Source organism: Cynoglossus semilaevis, chromosome 17 (assembly GCF_000523025.1).
Source record: "Cynoglossus semilaevis isolate Cse_v1.0 chromosome 17, Cse_v1.0, whole genome shotgun sequence".
NCBI classification, from domain to species: domain Eukaryota; kingdom Metazoa; phylum Chordata; class Actinopteri; order Pleuronectiformes; family Cynoglossidae; genus Cynoglossus; species Cynoglossus semilaevis.
In genome coordinates this window covers 3,237,610-3,260,443 of record NC_024323.1, presented here as the reverse complement: position 1 = coordinate 3,260,443, position 22,834 = coordinate 3,237,610, and the positions used below count along the sequence as shown (strand labels likewise).

The following is a 22,834-nucleotide window of genomic DNA, read 5'->3' as shown; positions in this document are numbered from 1 at the left end:
AAGAAAAAGGAGTAGAGAGTCCAAGTAAAATGGGCGTGGAGGTTTCACACAGTTTCACCCCAGAGTTCTCAATCCTGTCATTCAACAACTTACATGGAACACGACTGTCACACAGATGGGTCAGCATCAGAACTTGTGCTGTTTAGATGACTACAAGTGAAGATTTGATCAGAATCCTGTGCCCTGAGGGAATTTTGAAGTCAAGACAAGAAGACAAAAGAGTTTAATATACTGTAATATACTATAAGGCCTGAAGACCACACTGGACAAACTGAGGAATCACCTGTTTTACTTTAAAGGTCCAGACAGACTTCATACACCAGGATTCAAAACAACGTTACAGCTGATCAGGTTTGTATTTTCACGTCAGACTTTAAACATTAACATACATTAACCTGTGTGTACGTGTTACAGAAATGTCTTTTAAATGAAGAAATGATAAGAAACATAGTGTCTCCCTACAAATGATCGACAGACTAGCAGGACATGTAAAAAAAAAAACATTCAGAGAAGGCCAAGATAGATGATCAGATTAGATATTAGTTGGACTGTTTTTTTGTATATATTTTAGCTCTGCTGTGATGACTCTTCAGTCAACCAGATTAAATTCAGACTGGGACTCTTCAAGTTTTTCAGGTCTTTACATGACAGTGTTGTCTCTTAATGTTGGAGGTTTTGCTCTCAGAATAACTGCTTGGGATAAATCACACATGATCAGTCAGTAACTCAGTAAGGTTATTATTTTACTGCATCTAAGTCAGTAGGTGGACCTTAGTTAACACTGAAGGTCCATTTTCATAACTTTCATAACCAATGCTGTCACCAGAACCAGTGTCTGACGTGGTTATTGTTTCGGTAGAGAGTCCAACAGGGAGTTGTTGCTCAGCAACTATGTTACAGGTGTAGTATACAACAGTACACAACAGTATACAACAATACACAACAGTATACAACAGGTCTGGAAATATATGAATAGATCAACACAATCCAAGATGCTGGTGAGTCATAGTATCACAGTTAGATATCACTTCCTGTTAATATTTTCCACTGAAAAATAAAAAGCTCTGAAGTCATTTACCGTTGCAGATACTTGAATTAAGCAAATACTTTTTTTCTGAGCAGGTTTTGTCCTTAAAAGTCAGGAAAAACAGAAACTTTTCTTGTCCCTAAAACAAACCTGACAATGTAAAACATTTATATTTTCCATAGATAATGACTTATCTTAATTGTGAAAAACAAATACCAACAAATATCATGAAATTATGTGTTGCAGAGATGTCAAGCCCACCTCAAGCATGTATAACAATGGAGGATATTCCACTGAACACCACACCGGGGTCGGGGGGCTCAGAGGATGAAGTCATGAGCAGCAAGATGGGGAAAAGGGGTGCAGCGTCCTTCTTTACAGACCAGCACTACAGAAGACTGGCCATCTGCAGCATCATCTGTGGATGCAGCTGCATCGGGATCAAATCTTTAATAAACTCAGTAAAGGTGATTGATTTTTTAAGTCTAGCTTTATGTTCTTTATTTGATTGACTGCCATTAATTCACCTGGCCAATGTGTAGCTATGTAAGCCTTTTGGTTTTAAAACTATTTCTAGAAAATAGTTAGCATTTACTCATAATACCTTCAGTTATTTTTTGACCAATGTTTATTTATATTATTGGCCATAGTCTATCAATGTCTAGACCAATCTTTGTTTAACTTTAATTACTTTATTTGTAGACTCCATTTTAATTATACAGACCAAATTTGACCCCCTTAAGGTTATGGAGATGAAAACGCTATTTTATAAATAAATAAAGACTTCCTTTTCTAGAAATTTGGCAGGTGTTTTTCATAGGTCATACTGTACATCCTGCTTCTTTGCTTTGTCTGACAACCAAAGTTCAGTTCCTTTCAAATGTTTTCCAGAAAGATTTTTAAAACTGATGCAATATCAGAACAGGTTTCATTTTGAAAAAATGAAACACAGCTGGGAGAGAATTCAGCGGGACATGTCCTAACATGTTGTAATTATTCACCACCTTAAACCATCTTTTACAATTATGGCATGTACACTAGATTTGTAAGGTTGTAACTTATTATTCTAATTTTGATATCTTTTTTCTGTTTAATTGCACAGGCAGAGGAGGCCGGAGATCAAATAGTCGCAGCAAAGTATTCGCAACGAGCAAGAAAATTCGGAATCATCTCTATTTTAACATGGTTTTTATGTTTGGCAGCAGTTCCCATACTGATGACACTGGGGTCATATCTGTTGACCCTGAAAGACTGAGAAACTATAATCAGGAAGATCAAAGCAGCCAAACTTTACTACATGTATTCATATATATATATATATATATAACATTGAGTATCAGCATTTTCTGCTTACTTACCTTGTCATTTTATACTTCTTCTTTTTACCAGGCCTTGTTTCTAACAAAGAAAATAGTATTAAACCACACTGCAATTTTCCTACAAGCTGAAATATTTATTTTATTAACATATACACAATTTAAACTATAGCAGTACATAGAAAACATGACATGTATAAATGGTCATTTCCCAGTACACAGCCAGTCCCTAAGATTTAATTCAAAGATCATTTTTAAATTTAACAAAAGAGAACCTCTTGTTGACAAAGGACTGGCTCTGTACAGGAAATGTGACGCCACGTCTGGGACGGAGGCAGTGCTTCCAACGTGCAGCTCTTGTGCCAAGGTTATCTTGGCATAATTGCCCTGTTTACATATTAGGTTTAATAATGTCAAATGTATATATGCTGTACTTTTATACAAAACATTTAACAGAAACAATTTTATAATAAAAAAACAATCATTTGTGCTACTTTGCTTCAAACATCTTGACAAAAACAGATTTACAGAATTACAAATATCTATAAAACACTGTTTTAAATAGTAAATTTAACAGTAACGGCATCTTCTGTCAAATTTGGCAAGAAAAGACAAACTATACAGGCGGTTTACCAAGTTACATTAAAATACAACTATAGACATGAGAGATACACAGGAAGTGGAAAGGACCAGAATTACAATGCGGACTCTATTCCATGCTAAAGGTAATAACAGCCCTGCAGTGTCACATTCTTCACATGTTAAATTGTAAACCCTCTGCAGCCATAAATGTATCAACATGAAAAGAATTATCCACAGATCATTGCCATTTAAAGAACAACTGTGCATAAACTTTGGGGTTACAAACCCAGCAAAGACAAACCTCCTGCTGGCAGCTGTATGTACTGCACATAAATGAAAAACAGCTGCCTTTTCATTATACTTTTTAAGACATAAGATATTTATGATTCTGGGTGGGAGTGGATTATTTTACATAATTATAACAACAATATAATAATAATATAATGTCATGAGTGAGTGAAGTATCAGTAGTTTTCCTTCTTCGCCACTTTTAATACCTGCAGTGTCTGATTTACAAAGTGGTCATTTGATAGCTTCATTAACGCTGTAAGTTTTGTAAGTTTAAAAAAAGGCAGACAGCCGATCTCACCCTCCTGTGGAGAGGCAGGGTAATGTACCTCCACAAAGGCAATGCCAAAATGATGAGCAGATTCAACATGTCAAGTTTACTAAAGCCACAAAATCAGGATAAAACCCTTCAGCTGAAGGAATGAATACTATATGTGGGAGAAACAAGGCCTCACAGATGACTGAGAAAACATCTGGCTGTTAGACACAGTGTTCCCTGTCATCTATGATTTTTTTTTCCTCTTTCCACAGGATCAGAACATGCATTTGTACCAATGTGGAAACTACACCTTATGGTATAAAAATGTCACCCATCAATATTGATTGTGCATATTAAACTGTAGAAAATACATTGAACAATAGAGATAGAAGAAAACAGCTGCAAAATTACTACCACGTCAGCGGCCTTTTTGATCATGTATCAGCCACAGATTCAGCTGATCCAGTTTGGCACACAGCAGCGAGTCCACATCCTGCACGGTCACAACCGGTTCTTTTTTAGCATAGCCCCCTCTTCGTGTCCTGGAAGATGTCGTAACCACTTTCCCAACACCAACCAGAGGCTTCTTTGGTTTTCGGACCTCACCAACATCCAGGAACTCCAGGAACCTTTTGACACGTCTCTGTCCGAACAAGGATTCAGAACCATTTCGGCGATAGAGAGGAACTTCAAATATCGTCTCCAATCGGCTGAAATGTGGTCAACACATATGAGCAATAATAATTAATCCAAAAAAATCTTAATTATAATGTACAATGGCTGAAAGGCACAACTTGGCCATTATATGGAATCTGACACAGGAAAACCACAAACAGTCCTCTGCTGCCACCCTATGGAAAAAGTAATGATTTGTTGTGTCTTCAGTGACAACAGCAGTTTTATTTAGGAGATGCACCAACAGCGATATCACTAATTCATCTGACTGTAATATTTTTCCGACAGTGCTTCGGTGTCTCATCGTCTTGATGGATATTTATTTTGAGTAGATCACTATTGTCAAAAATGTAACATCAGTGACAAAGACGGGAGCATTTGTTTGTTTTTAATTAAGTATTGTATTGAAGTATTGGTGATGCTACATGATACTAGTTATAATAGATGTGCAACAAATTAATATTAAGCAGGTTTAATACAAATGAACAAAATACTTTAGCTTTATAAATTGCCTTGTTGGCTCGTTCTAAGAAGGTTGTTTTGTGAATTAATCTTTTTTTTGTCACATGGAAGTGAGATTTCTCCCTGACCTTAACCATTTGAAAAACTAATATTTTTGTAAACTTTAAACTTCTGTGTATAGTAAGAAAAATACAACAGTATTCTATTTATGTCTGGAGTCTGGAGTCGATCTTACCTTTCAGGAGGTTTGCTGAAATTCTTGTTGGTGTAAATTTCTTCCAAACTAAACTGCTTTTTCTTCAATCTGTAGTGGGATGTAACAAAACAAACACAAGTCTGTCTGAGTATTGATCACAGAGTATGTACATAGACAGACGTATTGACCCGTATGAGGATGAGACTGATAGGGACAGTATTTGTCCCACTTATGTAAACTGACCAATAAACAAAACGGTTATTGAAAACGGTTATTGAAAACAGAAGAGTCTAAACTACAACTCTTGAAAACTAAAACAAATCTAATGTTGTTGAGAATGACCTTATCTTCATCTGTTCTTTAAATACTTGAAAACCTAAACAGCTGCAAAAATATAGACCCTCTTAAAAGTTTTCACTAGTATTTTATGTCACCATTCATCTGCTGGGGAACACACCTGATGGGTTTAGGGAGGCCCATGGGTGTCAAATTGTTCTGGGGTTTGGGTAAAGCTTTCCGAATTCTGATCGACGACACCTTTCCTCGATCCTCGTGCTTTTGTACAATCTATAAAGACAGGCAACTGTTAGGTTATGTTTGACAGAGAGAAAACCCACATCCGTCTAGGAAATCAAGCACTGCAATCAAAACTACTTCTCATGCAGTAGGCTGTAATTTTAATGTCAACCAAAAATGGTTGATAAACAATCACACACTGCACACAGTCACCTGCACAGATTTTACACCTGAAAATTAACCTCTACCTTAAGTTCAGAGTCTGACAGAGCTTTTTCCTCTCTGAAAGCAGCATCTTCATATTCCTGACTTGATGAGCTGATGTCTTCACATTCTTCATCCTCTTCGATGCCCTGTCCCTTTTCAGTCTCACATTCCAACACTTGTTCACTAAAAAAAAAGATAAGTTTTGGTTTTAAAGTAAAATTCCCTGGACATTGATCAATCAATTGAATTAGTACAAAAAGGTGAGTAACCTGCTGTTAGATTCTGAGGGGTGGGAGGTGTCACTTCTCTGGAGGATTTCTGGATGATGCCTGGTCGTAGAGCTCAGTGGGGATGTGAAAGATGGTGATGAGGTAGACGGAGAAGACACATGGCTGGAAGAGCTACGGCTGGCGGCGGCTCCTCTGCCATGAGCTCTTTTTGAAAGAAAAGCCAGGGGACTTGAAAGGAAATAGTTCGCCAAAGCCGAGAGAGAACTGCTTGGAGAATGCGGGATATTAGGAGATGTTTGCCAGTTGACACTTTCGATCGGAGCAGACCTTCTGGTTGGGTACACCTCCTTACGCAGACACAGTGGAGCAATCTCCCTCTCCACCTCCAGACTGCAGACGGTGTGACGACGAGTGCGCTGCGCAAACTTGTGTGTGTTAGGGGGAGGAGGAGTTTGAAACACCAGGTTCAGGTGTGATGTGTGAGACTTGCTGAGATGAGGAGATTTGGTGAGAGTTGTCGTAGTCCACAGGGTGTCATGGGGATGGAGAAAAGGGATCTCTGGGCACGAGTAGCTGCGCAACAGGTTTTTTTTCCCCAAGGAGTGAGTAGACAAATCTGCTCTGTCCATAGTAACCAACTCAGTCTTATCTTCACCTTTGTGTGACCCGCTAGCCTTTCTCCTTCCTTTATCTGATCTCCTGGGCCTCGGGTTAGTGATGACTGCTCTTGGATGAGACCTTGACCGAGAAACACTGTTGTTGCTTGGATTGCTGGCTCCAGAGTCGGGAATCACTGTCTGAGAAACAACTGCATTGTTTTTATTTTGATGTGTGACTTCTGTACATTTATTGTTCAACTGTTCGGAATTTAGTTGATATGTAGAGCTTGAGGAAGAAAATTGTTGACTACTTTCAAAAGGGGTAATTTCAAAGTAAAGCGGGTTCATCATGTCCTTATTTTTACCTTCCTTTTTAATCAACAGGTTTACAGTACAATGCTGTGTTTTTTGAGTTCCCTCTGATCCAGAACATTTCACTGCACCTTTATAACCACTTTTGGATTTTGTAGTAGTTCGGTTGGTTGTTTTGAGGGTCTCCTCTGTAACTGGCGTGGAGCTTTTTAAATCAGTAGGTGTAAGCTCAGTGGAACTAACTGGAGAGTTTAAAGTGCTTTCGACCTCAGTCACTGAACTGGATTGAGTTGGTGATTTTCTTTTTAGTGCTTTCTTACTTTTGTTTGTACTTGGCTTTTTATCATTGTGGACAATCATTTCTAACAAAGGCCCTTCCTGGTCATCTTTGACAGAGGTGATGGCCACGGTGGTTTCCAGATCCATACTGTCAACATTTACATCAAGTTTACCCAATCTTGATTTGGCTTCAGGTCTTAGCTTTGCGTTGCTTCTGCTGCTCTTCTGATCTTTCTCTGATGAACCACAACTTTTATCCAGAGAACAAATCTTAATCACGTCAGAGCTTTCTGTCTTAAGGAGCGTGTCTTGTCCAACTTTTCCTTTCCTATTAGCTCTTGATGTAACAGTTCTGGGAATAGGTTTTGATGTGTCCTCCACCTCTACAAGGCCATTTGTGACTAAAACTTCTCTCTGTGGTCTCACTGCTTTCACTATGCCACTATCAGATGCTAGGTTTACTAAAACTTTTTGGTGCATGCTCCCTGAACATACATTTGCTTTAAATTTTTTCGGTCTAATCAAGTTTTGAGAATGACAGGTCCCTTTTTGTCCCCTCTTTGATCTCCCGAGGCCTGTAGCTGAACCAGAGTCGGGGATTAACTCACATTTTAGCTGCTCAGTATCCGCAGTGGATCTCACAATACCATGAACAATGTCATGTGTGTTTTCCCAAAGGCTCTGCTCCACGCAATTTTCAACGCTGTCGACATTCTTTGTACCTCCACTGTGAGAATTGTCTGTGCTGAGCTGAGTGTTTAGGACAGAAGACTGTAAAGACTTATCACCGTTAACTTTGTTTACTTGGATGGAGCTCCACTTAGAAAGATTTCCTTCATTGAACACTGGGTCAGAGGCACCATTTTTGACCGGAATAACCGGCGGTGTTACGACTTTCTTCAAGTCAGATCTATTTCCTGTGCGTTTTCTGGGAAGCGTTTTCAACTGGACTACCAGTTTGTGTGGCCTCTCAACTGCACTCTTTTCATCAGATTTGTCCATAGAACTGAAATTGATGGAGGGCTGTAGTATTGAACACCCATCATGTTGTGATGCTGTGCTGGAGGTATTGGAGTGTTTTGGGCTGTCTTGCAACGGAACAGAGTCAGAAGCATTGATTTTTGTTGGCCATATTGCACTTTCATCTCTTTGTTCAGTTTTGTGCATAGGAACATCCACTTCAAACACAAGTCTTTTGTAATATTTAGGACTGCTGTGTTTTGCAGTTTGTGTGTCTTCACTAAGCCTCTGCTCATTCCCATCAGACTCCGGTGGCGGAGTCTCACTTTTTTGTACTAGTTGTGACGCACCAGTTGACTCAACATGAGCTGGTTCATCTCCCTCTTGATCACATTCTATGAGCTTGTCTGGAAAGTCTGTAGAGTCCGGGTCATTATTGGGTTTGAAAAGTTTAGCAGGACTCCACACAATCTCTGAGAAACTGCTAATCTTTGACTTGAATGTCTGAATTAAAGGCCCAATCAACCATCCCTTTGGGGAGGAGGGGTTTTCACCAGTTTGTTCAAATGCTGAGTTCTCACAGGTCTCCATGTTGGACTTAGCAACGTGATGATCCTGTGTGGTAGAGTCAACCACGTGCTCTGTGATATTTCCTGTTGCAGAGACACCAGGTTGGCTTTCCTCATCCCTTTGCCTACAATTAAAGAAGAAACAAAATCATAAAATGAAAGGAAGTGGAAGCCATTTCCAATTAATAGTTAAAAAAGGTCAGGTCATACACTTACCTGTTTTGGTCCTCCGCTGTAAATATAGGACCAAATCCATCCTGTAAAATAGGAAATGATTCATTCTAATGTAAAGCAAGCACTCAGTGAGGATGAACTGTAGTTGGTTCAGTAACATCAACAGTCTTTTCATTAGTGGGTCACATTAAGACACTCAATTACACATCCATGTCAGGAGCAGTAGACCGTGAAGGAAGATTAAAAACACCCAGCTGAACCTCACACCCTCTGCACTGTAACAATCTCTTGTGTTACCATACACAGAACTATGGAAAAGCTGACAGCAACAGACAGATTATAAACATAGAAAGATTTACAACCTAAAAAACACAGACATAGGAATGTGGACAGACTTTAGGTGAAGACTTGGAGGCAGAAAGTTCTATAGCTAACCTTCTTCTGTTCTTCATGTAAAACACTTCCAGCTTGAGACCTTTTGGACTGTGACTCTTGCACCTGTGGAATAAAATATAGACATAATGCATGAGAAGTGTCTAAACTCATTACTCTTACATATTCTATTTTTTTTCTCATTATTTTACCATGCTTTGAATCAGTCTTTGTCTCTTAGGGGGGGACGGGTTCTGTGTGGACGGTTTCTGATCTGCTTTGCTGTTCGTATGACTCGGTTTTTCAGGACTCTGAGCGTTAATGGCTTGACTACGACCACTACTCCTATGTTGTGGTTCTCCATATTTAGCACAGCTGAGAAAATTGAAGAGAAGTAAAAACTTCACTAAGACTAAGGAGATACAATATTTCAGTAAGCAGTGGATGAAAACAATTGAAGGCCAGGAATAGAATTTTTAAACCATATTATTCAATAATATAATATAAAAGAAAGATAATATAATTACTACAATAATGACAGGGATACAATTCATATTACTTGTTTTAACTATTTGCACAATTTTGACCAATTTAATTGCAAAGAAGGATGCTTTATATTTTAAATGTTTGTAGAATGTGATCAATACAAGAGAAAAAAAAAGATGAAACAAATCAAGGAGGGAAAATACTCCAACAAAAAGCAAAGGTGCTGGAACAACTATACCTGGGAGTGATGGAGGAAGGGAGGAGGAGAGGTGGTGGAGGTACACTGTGGGGAGGTGCACTACAGAAAGGGTGAGGGGGAATAGGGTCTTCATCCATTGGACAAACTATCTGAGAGAGCAAATCAGAGGAGTGAGTCAACATCCCCTGGCTCTCTCTCTGGCTTCTCGTCCTGCCTTCTCTGTAAATAAAATAGTGGGGGCAAACATGCAGGGTATCACATGAAAACATAAAAGTATTTATAAAGTAGTCGTAAAAAGAAGACAGCACTTACAATTAAAATCTTAGTGACGCTTTTGTCTGAAATACAGAAAAGATGCATTTTTACATTACATTTTATAATAAAAGACATACTCCATACAATATTATACTATACTACTACTACTACTAATTTACTCCAGAACAAATTTGTGGTATGTTTACAAGTGGAATGTAAATTATTTGTCATTGTGACACACAACATAATATGACCTCTGCTTTTAACCCATCACCATAGTGAACAGGGGAGCAGTGTATGGGGACAGTGACATGCTCAGGCCACCTCAGTGGCAACTTGGCAGCTGGTGGACTCAAACTTGAAACCTTCCAGACCCAAGTCCGCTTCCATAACCACCAAGCCACTGCTGCCCCAACAAGCTGTATATGACACTATATGTCCTGTTTGCAAATGTTATATGCTGGTATATGCTGTATTGGTTGTCATCTGTACATGCACACTGTTCAAGGGCAAAAAAAAGTATTGGGATTAAATTAGGAACTTTTCTCTGATGTCCTGCCAACAACTTGCTTGACTAATTACTCCATATTATGCCTTATGGACCATTCTTGTTACTCCAAAACACAATATTCTCCTGTCATTGTTATTCCAAAAACCTTCCAGTGCAGCACTTAGTCTCTTTCCTTTTTTTTTAACATCGTATGACCATCACAGTTTAGATTTGTAAATTCCAGTCTGTCATGTTATTTGTCACCATCTGTTCGCTTGTTTCCCCTTCATAGTCTTTGTTTTCATTTTGTCTTTCATGTTTTAAATTGGCTTTTATTGTTGCAACTATAAAATGCCTAGTAAGTCATCAGTGTTTCTGGCCTGTCTCCATTATTCTTCTTTAATTTTAAATAAGTTCAGCAATGTTAAAAACATTGAGTAATTTCATTAACCAAATAAAAAGTTAGGAAACGTAAATCTCTGAAATTATGTTCTAATTTCGTTATCTTGTCCTTCTAACCTTTTAATTTTTTTAATCTAAATAACGTTTTGTCTATTTTTTTATGTAAACGAAGCTTTACACAGAGTGTCGCCTAATTACACCTTCAAATAATGAATTCTTTAAAACGGGGTAGAGGTTTGTTAACTGTGACGTACAGACAGGAAGAGCACTTACTGCAAAACAACAATGCATGTGGCAGTTGTATTTGTATAATTTCAAGTTGATTACATGAAATAAGGAGGTTAATTTAAACGTGGATCTGAACAGTTTTTAAATAAACAGAAACAGATATTTGTGAATAACGGCAGCATTTTATATCACCTATTCCAAATTAATGTCTTCGCGTTGTAGCATTATTTTTACGAGTCATTGTCGTTGGTTCATCAGTTTTTGCACACGTATGCTTCGGTCTATGAAGGGTAAGAGAAAGTCAGACCTTTCTACTAATTTTCTAAAAATAAATTGGGGTAGAAAACAATACATTGAGTAATCTGAGTAAATTAAATTATGATGAACGTTTTTTAACTAACAGTTGGTTTGACATAAGCAACGCCGGTGCTTCTGGTATATACACAGTACCATATACAAACGTCAATAAATCACCACAAAATGTATATGCCTCTGTACAATGCCTGTTTTTTAATAAAACCGTTATTTCGGTAATTAAAGTAATAAACACATCCTCGCATAGTCAACAAAGCATGGTTCTGGCTAACGCCGACATTCGCAGTAAGTGGAGCTCAGTTTCTGTACCAGGTAGTAGCCGCAGCCGCCGATGGCTGTCATTTCTGCTAACGTTTAAGCACCATTTTAGTAAATATACATAATTTCACTGAGTGAGTTAGTCAAGTCCGGCTAATTCACACCAAAGAAACTTACCTTAATCGATAAGCTAGAGCTGAGTGGAAGATAGCTCAGAGTAAACAAGACATGTCGGGCAGTGGCGGCGCCCTACAGCGACCACAGGCGAAGGATCCGTTTTTACAAATCTAACAAGCAGACAAGGAAATCGGCCAATCAGAATGGTACTCCGTTTTCCGCCTGTGACGATATGACCAATCAAATAGGGTCAAGGAGAGGCATGGGGTTGATAGAAGCCAATAGGACAACGAGGACGAATGGCTCGTAAAATTGTCTTCCATTATGTCCCTGCATGACCCAGTATATTAAACATTACTCATTTGAATCAAGAATCTTTAATGGGTAAACGTGCCAAACCTTACATTATCTTTTTGTTTTTTCTTGCCTTTCTTAGTAGACAATATGTGAGAAATAATATACCTTTTACATAGTAAAAATAAACATTTATTAAAAATTAAATTTTGAAATCATTAAAAACAATTAATTTTAAGAGCCAAGGATACTGCAGGAGGGCTGCCTTTTTTCCTTCGTGTCTGTAGCCCTCCCTGTTGGGTAGGAAAGGGAACTACAGTACCAAAACAAAAACGTCTTATTTCAAACAGTAGAGGCTGTATCACAGACTATTTTTGATTGTTGCATTTTACATTGGATGTGACCTTTATTTTCTGTTACAAGACTGACATTTTTAATTAAGGTATTTTTAAACAACCCACAGGTTTTCAACTCCCAACCTTGTAAAGATATCTTTTTAAAATAACTTTATTTGGAACACTCAAAGCCACTTTGAAGTACTGTTCATCACAATATAATATTTTTAGTTCACCATTTTGTTTCTAAAAGGCTTTTTATGAGCTGGCCATTGTTATGCTTATAGTAAAATTATATTATGTTGAATTATAGAACTATAACATTCATGTGGGGACAGGTCACTGCCACTGTTGCATTAACAGTATCTCTCAAAACCACTTTCAGAGGTGGCAAAGACATATGGAAAAATTCAGACCAGTTATCAATACAACAAAAGTACATCACTTATTTATTTAAAAACAAAGTACAGATGCTTTAGTTACAGATAGATCTGTGAGTAAAAAGTCTGGATCACGTGTAGAGATCGAAGTCAAGTCTCTTTGAGTTGTAGAACTGAGATCCTTCCTGGTCGACCCTCTTGCAATAAACACCGCTGCTGAAATAGCCGTCGTCCACCCAATTCTGAAAAACAGACAATAAGAAGATTAAAACCCACCTGGTCAGACTGAGGATGAAGGTAAAATAATCACATATAATGGGATTTACCAATATGTTTAGAGGTCAATAAGAAGCAAACAAACAAAAATGAGTAACTGCTCACATTTGCAATGTTCCTGTGTTAATCTTGAGTCAGTACGATCCAGATATCATACCTGCATCTGCTGACTGGTGAAGGGGCCGTATATTTCTGAACTGTCATTGTTTTCCCATTTGTATTCCCACAAGACTTCTTCACTCACTGAAAAAAAAAAATAGGTTTAGACACAGACGTTGCTCTAACCTGTTAGAGACAATCTCACTCAAAATAACACTCAGCAACCTCCTATGTCTTCTTTGTCGTCCTTTTTATCCCCCGATTTCCCAGCATGGGTCTCGTCAAATTTATCTGCAAACATATCAAGTTCATCTTCTTCCTCATCATCGTCCCCGTTCTGCCCCACAGCTGGTTTCTTGCTGCCTGTGCCTTTGAGCAAATAGGACAGTTTCTCATAGGTGTGCTGATAGATTTCAAACATTCCAGCACCGACCAGTCTGTCAGCTAGTGCTGTGAGCTTATCAAGCTTTTCTGTGTCCCGTTTAGCCTCCTCTGTGGGTTCACTCTCCCCCCTCAGCTTTCCTTTCTTCCTTCTCCCAAGACCCCCTAGCCGTCGGAGCGCTGCAGCGACCGTCTCCCCAGGAAGCATCAGTTCAACCATAGCTTCAATCAGCTGTTGCTTAGTATAGGAAGCCAATGGATCCTCCGCAGGCTCCTCCTCTTCTTCCTCCTCAACCTCATCATCTTCATCTGCCTGCTTTTCTTCTCTCTGTTTCTCCTCCTCTGCCTCATCTTCATCACCAGCTCTACGTGAGCGTTTGGCTGCGAGACCTTTCTTCTTCTTTTTGATAGGCTGCTCTTTAATTTTCACCTGAAAGAAAAAGTTTTTTTTTTCATATACATGCTTGACTTAAAAAAATAGGTTGATGAAAAACCATTCATTACCCAGTCAATATTGTCAAGCCAATTGTCTTTAATCTCTTTGTCCTTCTTGATAAAATAGTTTCCCTCTGCATCAAAGTGTCCTTCCTCCATCTCCTCATCCAGGTTGAAAGGAGTGATAGAAACTCCCTCATCGTAGTTGACAGTTGCATCCTCTTGTCCTGAAAGGAGTAAACAAGGCCTCAAGAGACACAATCTCATGCAAACTAACTTTATTTTCTGATGTTTACTGATGTAAAGCTGTAATCTGCACATTAAAACAGGTTACTTTGTACTAATTCAAACTTCTTTAAGTCTTCTTTCAGTTCAATCAAACCTTTTTGAGTTATTTAGCAAAAATATAAAGACACATCAATAATGACGTAACTTTCTGGACAAAACCACATATCAACACGACATACCTTCTACATCATCGCTGGCCAGAATGTCGTATTTGCTGCTGTTGTTGTCTTCACCTTCATCCTCCTCATCGCTGTCAAGAGAATGTTTACCCTTGAATCTGGAACCCGGTCCACTGACAGCCTCACAGTTCGGCTTTAAAAGCCAAGAAAATAATAGTGATCAAATATATGTGTTGTTTATGGGTTAACCGTGATATCTGTTGTTATGAACTAGGCTAATTACCTTTTTATTAGGGGGGTCGTCTTCCAGATCACACTCTCCGATCCCTTCCTCAAACCTTACTTTTCTTTTTGACATGGCTCTACAAAAGGAAACACATTAGTTAGTATCTTACATATTTTTTAGATCGGATACCATAAACAATTCGTGAACGTGAGGGTAACGCACACAATGTGCTTTGCTTTCGGTGCTAAAAACGTTAGCAAACAACAGCGCGCGCATAATGTTTACGTCGTTTGTAACGTCTTCTGAATACTGATTAAAACATATGTGGAGATATTATACACGGTTAGTTCAATGGTAAAATATCAAACCAAAGAATGAAAACATGATTTGAATAACTTACTCCAAATAACTTGGAAATGCGTACAGTTTCGTTTGCCTTGCTCCCTTCTCTTCTTCTTCTTCTTCCTACCTTTCAGCACACGTCAACACCAGTCATTAACTTTACTGCCACCTCGTGGACTAATGTGGAGATGGTTGCTTGTCATTATCAGAATGGGTAGATGCATTTCTTCTTCCGACCGATTGGAGTCGGTGCCACAATTCAATGTTTGACCTATGCTGTTGCCTATATTATAAAATGACAGACAGTTTCTGCAGCCGTTACACAGAATTCTTTGACTTTGCGATTTCATTTAAGATAGTGAATGAGTGAAACAGTGAAATGTATGCTTATGTCATATAGAAGAAAAAGTTGTTTTGTTTTTTTAAACTTAAATGTTGTCGTTCTGCCACATTTCTATGATGATCACAATAATGTAAAGTTCAGCAAATATGTACAGCATGTTTATATAAACTGATTTGATGAAGTGTTGGACAAATGAAAGGTCCCACGGTATGTGAGGACAGGCTGTGTGAGTCTTTGGACTCTTTTAGATGTGGAATTCCTTGAGGCCCAACGGGATAAAAAGGATCAGAGAGGGCCAAAAATAGACAGAACACATCACGACAGACACCTTTAAAGATATATTTAAGAAATCCATGACACTCAAATAATCAACACAAGTTAAAAATATGCACTTCTCTGCTTCAGAGAGTCTGAAACTGATTTCACATGTAGAAAAGTCAGCATAGAAGTGAGAAAGCAACATCCTCAACATCTTTATGTCCAGGTGAGAGTTCTTTGTCAGTATGACTGCATCCAGCTGCTCTGAGAGAGAGAGAGAGAGGGAGAGAAAGACAGACAGAAAGAGAGAGAGAGAGAGAAACAGAGAGAGAGAGAGAGAATATAAGGTGTCAGGGTTTTGTTACCAGGAAGTGGGTCGAGTTATTTATATTTCAACACTGGTCCTCTTGGACCTGAGAGAGAAGCAGTGGTATAGCAACCTGAAACTAAATAATCCAACTACGTCTGGATCTGGCTTCTTCAAACAAAGACAAACGACTGACTCCATCATTACAATGACAACGATTGGACAGAAGACCTGTGATGAGGAAGAGAAAAGTCACCATGTGAAGACTTCAACCTAAAACAAAGGTGAGTACATCCATCTATCTATCTATCTAAAGTAAGGTAGATAAAATATACAGTTGATGTAAACATATAAGTAAATGTAATTGTCAAATCAATCTCTGGTGTTAAGATGCTGGGATGAAGCTCCACAAGAAGATTCTGACCCATTATCTGTCCTGCACCTCTCCAGTAGACAAAGAAGGCTATCTATACAAGAAGGTATCGACGAATAGAAAAAAAGCATAGAATCTTTAGTCATGAAAGAAAAAAAAGGACACTCTCCATTCATTTTGTCCTTGTTTTGGTAGAAGAAACGGACCGCCACCTACCAGCGACGCTGGTTCGTGCTGAAGGCAAACCTGCTGTTCTACCAGGAGCGTCCTGCTGACAGACACCTGCTGGGGGTCATCGTGCTGGAGGGCTGTGCAGTGAGGCGCTCCGAGTGTGATGGACAGTTTGCCTTTTCTCTGGTGTTCGAAGGTGAAGGACTGAAGACGTACAGATTTGCAGCAGCGGACGGTCAGACTCAGGAGAGCTGGCTGAAAGCTCTGCTGACGGCCAGTCACTGCTACCTGTCTCTGCTGGTCAGAGACCTGACCAGACAGTACGAGGGTCAGTCATGTATTCCTGTACACTTCTGGGTAATATTTTCTACTGTAAAATATATTTTTTAATTGGTTTTACAACATCAATATCATAGTTTTTAGTTTTTCTTCAAATAACTCATGAACCTTGTGTGAAGATAGAAATTATTTTGTAAATATATATATTAAATATGTGTCTCTTTTGTTATCATACTTATATATTAAATGCTTGTTTATTCTTCTGACGTTTTCTTTCTTTTCATTTGTAGAGGCCCAGCAGCTAGAGTGCTCTGGTGAGTCTCATCACAGTTCCTCTGTCCCTGCCCTCAGACAGCCCTCATCAACCTTCTTGTGTCCTGCTCAAGGATCAAGTACTGCGGTCCGGGATTCCAGGAGTTTCAGTTCCAGCAACATTTTACAGGCACAAAATAGAGCGGCGGCTAAAAAGTCCCCTAAACTTTGGCTCAGGAGAAACGCTCATGTCACGCCCATTAACGGACCAGCGCCCCAGTACGGCGAGTGGCCCCTGGTGGGTTCTGATCCACTGGAGGAATTCAGCAAACTTCATGACTACTACGGCCAGGAGGTGAAGAAAGTGAGAGCGGAGTGGCTGAGGGGTCGAGAAAGGGCGGAGGTTGCAGAACTGATCGACCTGAGCTGAAAAAGAAGAACTGAGAGTTGTGCAAGAAGCTGAAATAAAGGAAGTGAAGGAAGAGCGATTCAACATCTATGAGGTTCATGAGATTTCATGTATCCTGTGAGAGCACAGCGAATCTGTTGGGGGTGGGGGGGTGGGGAGGGGTAATTTGTTGTTCTCCTTTTTACAACCAAACTAAACCAAAATAACAGTGAGGAAATATAACCAAAAGTAACAATATTACAGTAGTGACTGAACATCAGTAGTAAAATCAGGTAAAAACAATTCGAGTCTGATGAACTGTTCTGATCTTCACACTCCTGCACCAACATTTCAGAACGAGTGTGTTTGGTGTGTGTCAGTATTTGTAGTAATATTATAGTACAGTGATGGAGAGGATGTGTACTGGGGGAGTGAATAGGAGTATAATCTGTGTTTGCAGTATTGACTTCAGAGTCTGTGGCTCAGATACCTGTAAATATGTCACACATGTTATAGTGTGGATCACCTCTGACCTCTGACCTCTGGGACGTGCCGAAAAGGATGGAAAACAGAAGATAGATCTGCAGGCTCCAGATCAGCTGTTTTGCTCAACAACATAATGTGAACTAAGCACGTGTCACGCTTTCACAACACATGACAGATGACGCAGATTCAACTGTGAGGTTTCCATTTAGGTTTGGTTGAAAAAATCAGACACCATTTCAAATTTAACTTTTTTTTTTAGAACTCATCCTTATATAATCTTATATAAAAAGGTAATATTATAAGACAGTTATATGTTACAGTGTCATAATAATACAATTAAATATATGTATGTATATATATGTTGTGGCTCCTTTGTCTCTTGATTACCACACTATCACTGTAACAGGATTATTTTACTGAAATAGACATATAATTGGCTAATTATTGGCTAAATTTTTATAAACAATATTTCTCAGAGAAAAAAAAAAATTAGAAGAAATTATCCTAATTATATGACTATGATCCTGGACTTCAGACAGGCAATAGAAAAAATGCACAGCAGGGAAAGGTATAGATAAACAAAAACCGGTTTCGCCTCAACCGAGTTCAATATCAGGTGTGACCGTGCAGTGGTGTCATAGAAATTAGAATTTCATGTCAACAGAACAAAAACAAATAAACACAACATATTAATAAAAAAGGTAATTATGTGTGTATAAGTATGTGTGTAAAGAATTAAAATTGTTGTCATTAATTTCATTTGTTTATTCTGTGGTATTTTAAATGCACTGTAAAAGCAAGAAACCAAAGTTGACATCAGCGCCACAATACTAATAAATTAGTTGCAATGAATGCGTCCCTCTGTGATGGGTGGAGTCAAATATCAAAACAAAGCGACCTGACGTCGTCAGGTGTCCAAACACACCAGAGTGTGTGTGTAAAGGTTCGACCTCCAGGTCAAGCTGCAGAGCTTCTCCACATTCCTGAACCTATGCACCATCATTCCAGTTCTCCAAAAAGTGACAAATGGCTGCAGAGGAGCGTGCCACCAGGTGTCAGCTTTCAGTGACGACCCCTGTCATGTCCGCACATCTGTACGGCTGTTACGATCTGTTATTTAAAGTCAATTCCTTAGTTAAGCTTATTCCAACTCTGCAAGTTTGACCACTTAACCGAACAATGGAAATCATTAAGCTCTAAATATAAAACTAAGTGGAGACTATAATAAAGAAAATGCAAAAAAAAAAAAATCTTTCGATAAAATTCAAAGTAAATTACATAAATACACTTTGTTTATGGCCAAATGTTTATGATGTGCAGTTAATGTAAAATTATTATTATTAAAATAAGTCAAACTTCACAGATTTGTTTTAGGGTAAGTGAATGTAGCTGTGGACTTTTTATTTCTAACCTGCAGTTGTGTGTGAGCACCATACGGTTTCACAGTGGTTTGACCCATGTGGGTTTTAGTGCAGGTACCATGTGGACCAATAAATGTCTGGGATCAAACCTCTGACCTTTCAGTTTTCAGTTTTTCAGGTATAAAATGACTTTGTGAAGACTACATTTTATTGATATCTGAGCTGGAAGAGAAAAGCCCTACAGTGGAGCCAACTGGTATAACAAGGTGATGAAGCAGTAAACTGTAGGGTCGAAGGTCAACAGGAACTCAAGATCACTCACATCTATCTTCCCGACGCCCAGAAAACACAGACGTGTCTGTCTGATCCAAATTAGCAGTAAAGAGCAGGGACGTGAGTCACGGCGGGCTGACAGTCAGAGAGTCGATGGACGAGTGGAAACACAAACAGTCAGCGCCACGGAGTGCACGGATAAATTTAGACAATAACAGAGATTTAAAAAATTGTTCCTCAAAATTAAAACAGATTAACTTGGAGGTAAATTTGGACCTAAAATCTGACAAAACAAATGAAGGAAAGCGTCCTGCTCTCGGGGCCTCAGCTCAAGTTTATTTAGCTATTTTTGTCACTCTCAGCTGTCCCTTTTATGTTCACTTCGGAATGTCTGCTGCCATCAGTCGGCACAGTAATCCCAGATTTTTTTTTCTTTTTTTGCTGAGAGGAGGGAATGAGGGATCGATGTTGCAAACGAGGGGAGCCCAGGTCAGAGCACAGGGAAAGTGTTCATGACAGAGACCAATCAGCCTGTGTTCCTCAGTGTGGCTGGGAGAGAAGGAGTGAAGTCAAAGGTTAACAACGCTTTCACTGGTCTGACATGTGGTCGTTGTGTCACTGGACACTAAGAAATGACAAGCATTTCTACAAACTGCCACCGAAGGTTCACTGTTTACTGTCACTCGACAGCAGTGGCAGAAATACTTGCATTTCCTGAAAGACGCTCCAAGTTTATCTCTTAACTCAACGCTGTAGTGCTCCACCCACGGACACACGCTAATGTACATATACATATTTATATAGAATTGAAGTTGTATTTAATACTTTCTTTTCTGCTGAAGCCTAGATAGAAGTTAGCCATGCTGCTATACAGTAGGACTAGACTGCTAGGAGATTTCCCGCTGTGCACTGAGCAGTGTCTCAGCCTCACTCTGTAAACACACAAATTAAATTATGTCATTATTACAAACTTGTGCTCTCTGTCTCTCCCTCTAGTCTGTGCTCTTCCCCTCTCTCCTCCCCCTATGTCTTCCATCTGAATGTAATAATATTAGTAACAATGAAACACCATACAGAGAAAATACATTACTATTTAGTTATTAGTATTACTGTTACTTTAAACTCCATTTGAGATTAATTTGAAAAGAAGGGAATCTTGTGAAAAGCAATAAAAAGTTCGATTTCTAATCTAAAAATGTGAGAATTCTTCAACAGTAAATTCCACAAAAAACAGGCAATGCACCAAGATTCAAACCAGAATTCTAAGATCCAAGAGGTCAAACATTTAATGTCTGACTTAAAGCCAGTACTAGGAAGAAAAAGTCTTTTTCCGCCTGTTGTCATCAGTCTGTGTTTTGAACTGATTCATTTCTGTGCAGGTTCCAGCTCAGTCCTGTCCTCAGTGCTGTGTGCTGTGTGTGCAGTGTCATGTTTTTTAATCCATCTGATGAATGAAAGACTGTCAAGTTATAGTGATCCGCATTTCTGTCCTCTGCTTTTCCAGTGTGGCTGCTGTCCACATGACACGTGTGGGAAAATCCTAATTTTGACACGGTCTGCATCATTAATTTGTCAGAAGTTAAAATAAGAAGGCAGGCCCGTGAACATACAGGGAAAAGAGCTGCATCAGTTGCTGAGCATATAGAATGCCTGTATCTCAGGCCGTGCTATCGCAATGGGCATCGGGCACCAAAAATAAAGTCCCCGCAGCTCTCTGCAGGCAGATGTAGGTGGAAGGAAGGAGGGCGGAGAGACACCGTCCACCGGTCTAACAAGGATCCATGTCCCGAATGTCCTTATTAGTCCACGTGGGACTGCCAACCTGTGGCATGGGTCCCTCAGATATCAAGTTTGCTTAATTCCAAGACTCCTGGGTCTATTTCTGATCTCATGTAAGGTGATACACCATCCTGCTGCCATCCTGTCTCTCTGTACTCCCCCCCCATTTTCCGTAACACCCACCTGTCCCCCCCCCCCCCCCCTTCTCACTCCCTCCCTCTCTCTCTCTCTTTTTTATCCTAATCCAAACTTGAGGCTGTGTCTAAAGTTAGATTGGCCTGTGCAGGGGTATATAAGCCCCCCGGGATGGAGGTATAACGCGGCTTCACACAATCTTGTCTTTCTTGATCAACCGAACCTCCACTCATACCGTCTCAAGATGGTGAGTACCAGGGTTCCCTCAACTTTGCACTGCTGCTGTTGGACATATCAACAAGGGGAAATCTAATCAGTCCTACGGATTAATCCACCACTTCTCCAAATGTTAATTTCTGTAACAAAAAAACATTTTTGGATTTTATTTTGTGTGGATTTACTGGACAACTGCCATCTTTAGTGATGCAGTTGTGATGAAGATGGGCTTTACATGCCGTGCGCACTGCATGTTGACATAGAATGTTTTAAAATTAAATTAGAGGAGGTCATGCAGCAGTAAACGCACCATGATAGCAGTTTGATAATATAATGTTTCCTAAAAACGTATTTAAAGTACTTTGTCAATGATATTTAAGATACATTTTGGTATAATGCTTGTAGAAATTGTCCAATTTTAAGGGCAAAAACTGTTTTTTTTAGCGTCCATTTCCTGTGTTGCGTTCAAAGGCCTGATGAAATCTTTTTTGACATTTCTATTTTCCTCTTTCAGGCACCAAAGAAGGCCAAGAGGAGGCAGGCAGCAGGAGACAGCGGCTCCTCCAATGTGTTCTCCATGTTTGAGCAGAGCCAGATTCAGGAGTACAAGGAGGTGAGGTTTTAAAGCTCTATCACCAGAGGGCGCTCTTCTCTGTTACACTCAAAAAATGTCTGTGTTCACTTCCATTTTGGCTGTTTCATATTCTTAGTCAAACTGAGACTGGGATTTTAGTTTGGTGTCTTTGAGGCTGTGATAGAAATATGAGTTACTGTAAATACTGATTTTTATTTTCAGCCCAGTTGCTGTTCTGCATTTATTTCCCTCCCCCTTTCTCCTCCCCCGTTGATTTGATCAGAACGAGAGGATCATTAGTTGTTCTGAAAATTCTAACGCCCTCTAAAGATCTTGTTTCCTTCACCTTTGACCTCTACAATTCCAGTTAACCTCTGGCTGTAGCTCTGTAGCTCTGTTTGTGTTTGGGCGAGACGTGTAATGACAATCTGCCCATCATACTACATTGGAAGGACAGTTAGTGCCTTGTAGAGGGAAGCAGATGAAAGTGTTTCTTCTGTTTTAAAATGTCATCAAACTCCCAGTTCCTCTATGAGAGGAGAACCTGAGAGCGAAAGGCTGAGTGTGAAAATGAGGTCTAAAGGGTGTGTGTGCAGGTTCAGCAAGGTCAGGACCATGGGATTTTATAAGGACATGCTGTCAAGAGATGGGCTAATGATGGCGTCTGTGTCTTTAGTGGGCTATCACAGCA

The 22,834-nt window shown here is 39.3% G+C and overlaps 4 protein-coding genes and 1 long non-coding RNA gene across 11 annotated transcripts in view; 3 read left to right on the top strand and 2 right to left on the bottom strand.

Moving 5' to 3' along the window:
* Positions 1-36: 36 nt before the first annotated feature.
* LOC103392674 (uncharacterized) lies at positions 37-2,836 on the top strand. Its single transcript, XR_522940.3, has 3 exons — positions 37-351; positions 1,274-1,494; positions 2,130-2,836. It is a non-coding gene; the product is annotated as an uncharacterized LOC103392674 (long non-coding RNA).
* Positions 2,468-11,975, bottom strand: prr14 (proline rich 14). 4 transcript variants are annotated; one of them, XM_008329353.3, is made up of 11 exons: positions 11,834-11,975; positions 10,021-10,046; positions 9,748-9,927; positions 9,236-9,398; positions 9,087-9,149; positions 8,694-8,734; positions 5,798-8,602; positions 5,570-5,711; positions 5,263-5,372; positions 4,845-4,913; positions 2,468-4,182 (listed from the first exon to the last, which is right to left on the bottom strand). In XM_008329353.3, exons 3-11 carry the CDS (start codon positions 9,888-9,890, stop codon positions 3,891-3,893), a joined length of 3,828 nt encoding a protein of 1,275 aa, XP_008327575.1. In that variant the 5' UTR covers positions 9,891-9,927; positions 10,021-10,046; positions 11,834-11,975; the 3' UTR covers positions 2,468-3,890. The 4 variants fall into 4 exon arrangements, with proteins under 4 accessions (XP_008327575.1, XP_008327578.1, XP_008327576.1 ...); XM_008329356.3 differs by having other exon boundaries at positions 9,748-9,857; XM_008329354.3 differs by lacking the exon at positions 11,834-11,975 and adding an exon at positions 10,620-11,805.
* Positions 11,976-12,821: 846 nt separating this feature from the next.
* cd2bp2 (CD2 (cytoplasmic tail) binding protein 2) lies at positions 12,822-15,147 on the bottom strand. 3 transcript variants are annotated; one of them, XM_008329349.3, is made up of 7 exons: positions 15,007-15,147; positions 14,664-14,742; positions 14,441-14,573; positions 14,043-14,200; positions 13,383-13,968; positions 13,216-13,301; positions 12,822-13,024 (listed from the first exon to the last, which is right to left on the bottom strand). In XM_008329349.3, exons 2-7 carry the CDS (start codon positions 14,736-14,738, stop codon positions 12,914-12,916), a joined length of 1,149 nt encoding a protein of 382 aa, XP_008327571.1. In that variant the 5' UTR covers positions 14,739-14,742; positions 15,007-15,147; the 3' UTR covers positions 12,822-12,913. The 3 variants fall into 3 exon arrangements, with proteins under 3 accessions (XP_008327571.1, XP_008327572.1, XP_008327573.1); XM_008329350.3 differs by having other exon boundaries at positions 15,031-15,080; XM_008329351.3 differs by having other exon boundaries at positions 12,839-13,024; positions 13,164-13,301.
* A 687-nt stretch (positions 15,148-15,834) lies between these two features.
* On the top strand, positions 15,835-18,164 carry pheta2 (PH domain containing endocytic trafficking adaptor 2). 2 transcript variants are annotated; one of them, XM_008329347.3, is made up of 4 exons: positions 15,835-16,140; positions 16,247-16,335; positions 16,428-16,728; positions 16,970-18,164. In XM_008329347.3, exons 2-4 carry the CDS (start codon positions 16,255-16,257, stop codon positions 17,359-17,361), a joined length of 774 nt encoding a protein of 257 aa, XP_008327569.1. In that variant the 5' UTR covers positions 15,835-16,140; positions 16,247-16,254; the 3' UTR covers positions 17,362-18,164. The 2 variants fall into 2 exon arrangements, with proteins under 2 accessions (XP_008327569.1, XP_008327568.1); XM_008329346.3 differs by having other exon boundaries at positions 15,839-16,140; positions 16,425-16,728.
* Positions 18,165-21,488: 3,324 nt separating this feature from the next.
* Positions 21,489-22,834, top strand: part of mylpfa (myosin light chain, phosphorylatable, fast skeletal muscle a) — a 3,717-nt gene continuing 2,371 nt past the window's right edge. The window contains exons 1-2 of the mRNA XM_008329345.3: positions 21,489-21,600; positions 22,084-22,182. Coding sequence (XP_008327567.1) covers positions 21,598-21,600; positions 22,084-22,182 — 102 coding nt within the window. The 5' untranslated portion in view covers positions 21,489-21,597. The remainder of the gene's footprint in view (positions 21,601-22,083; positions 22,183-22,834) is intronic.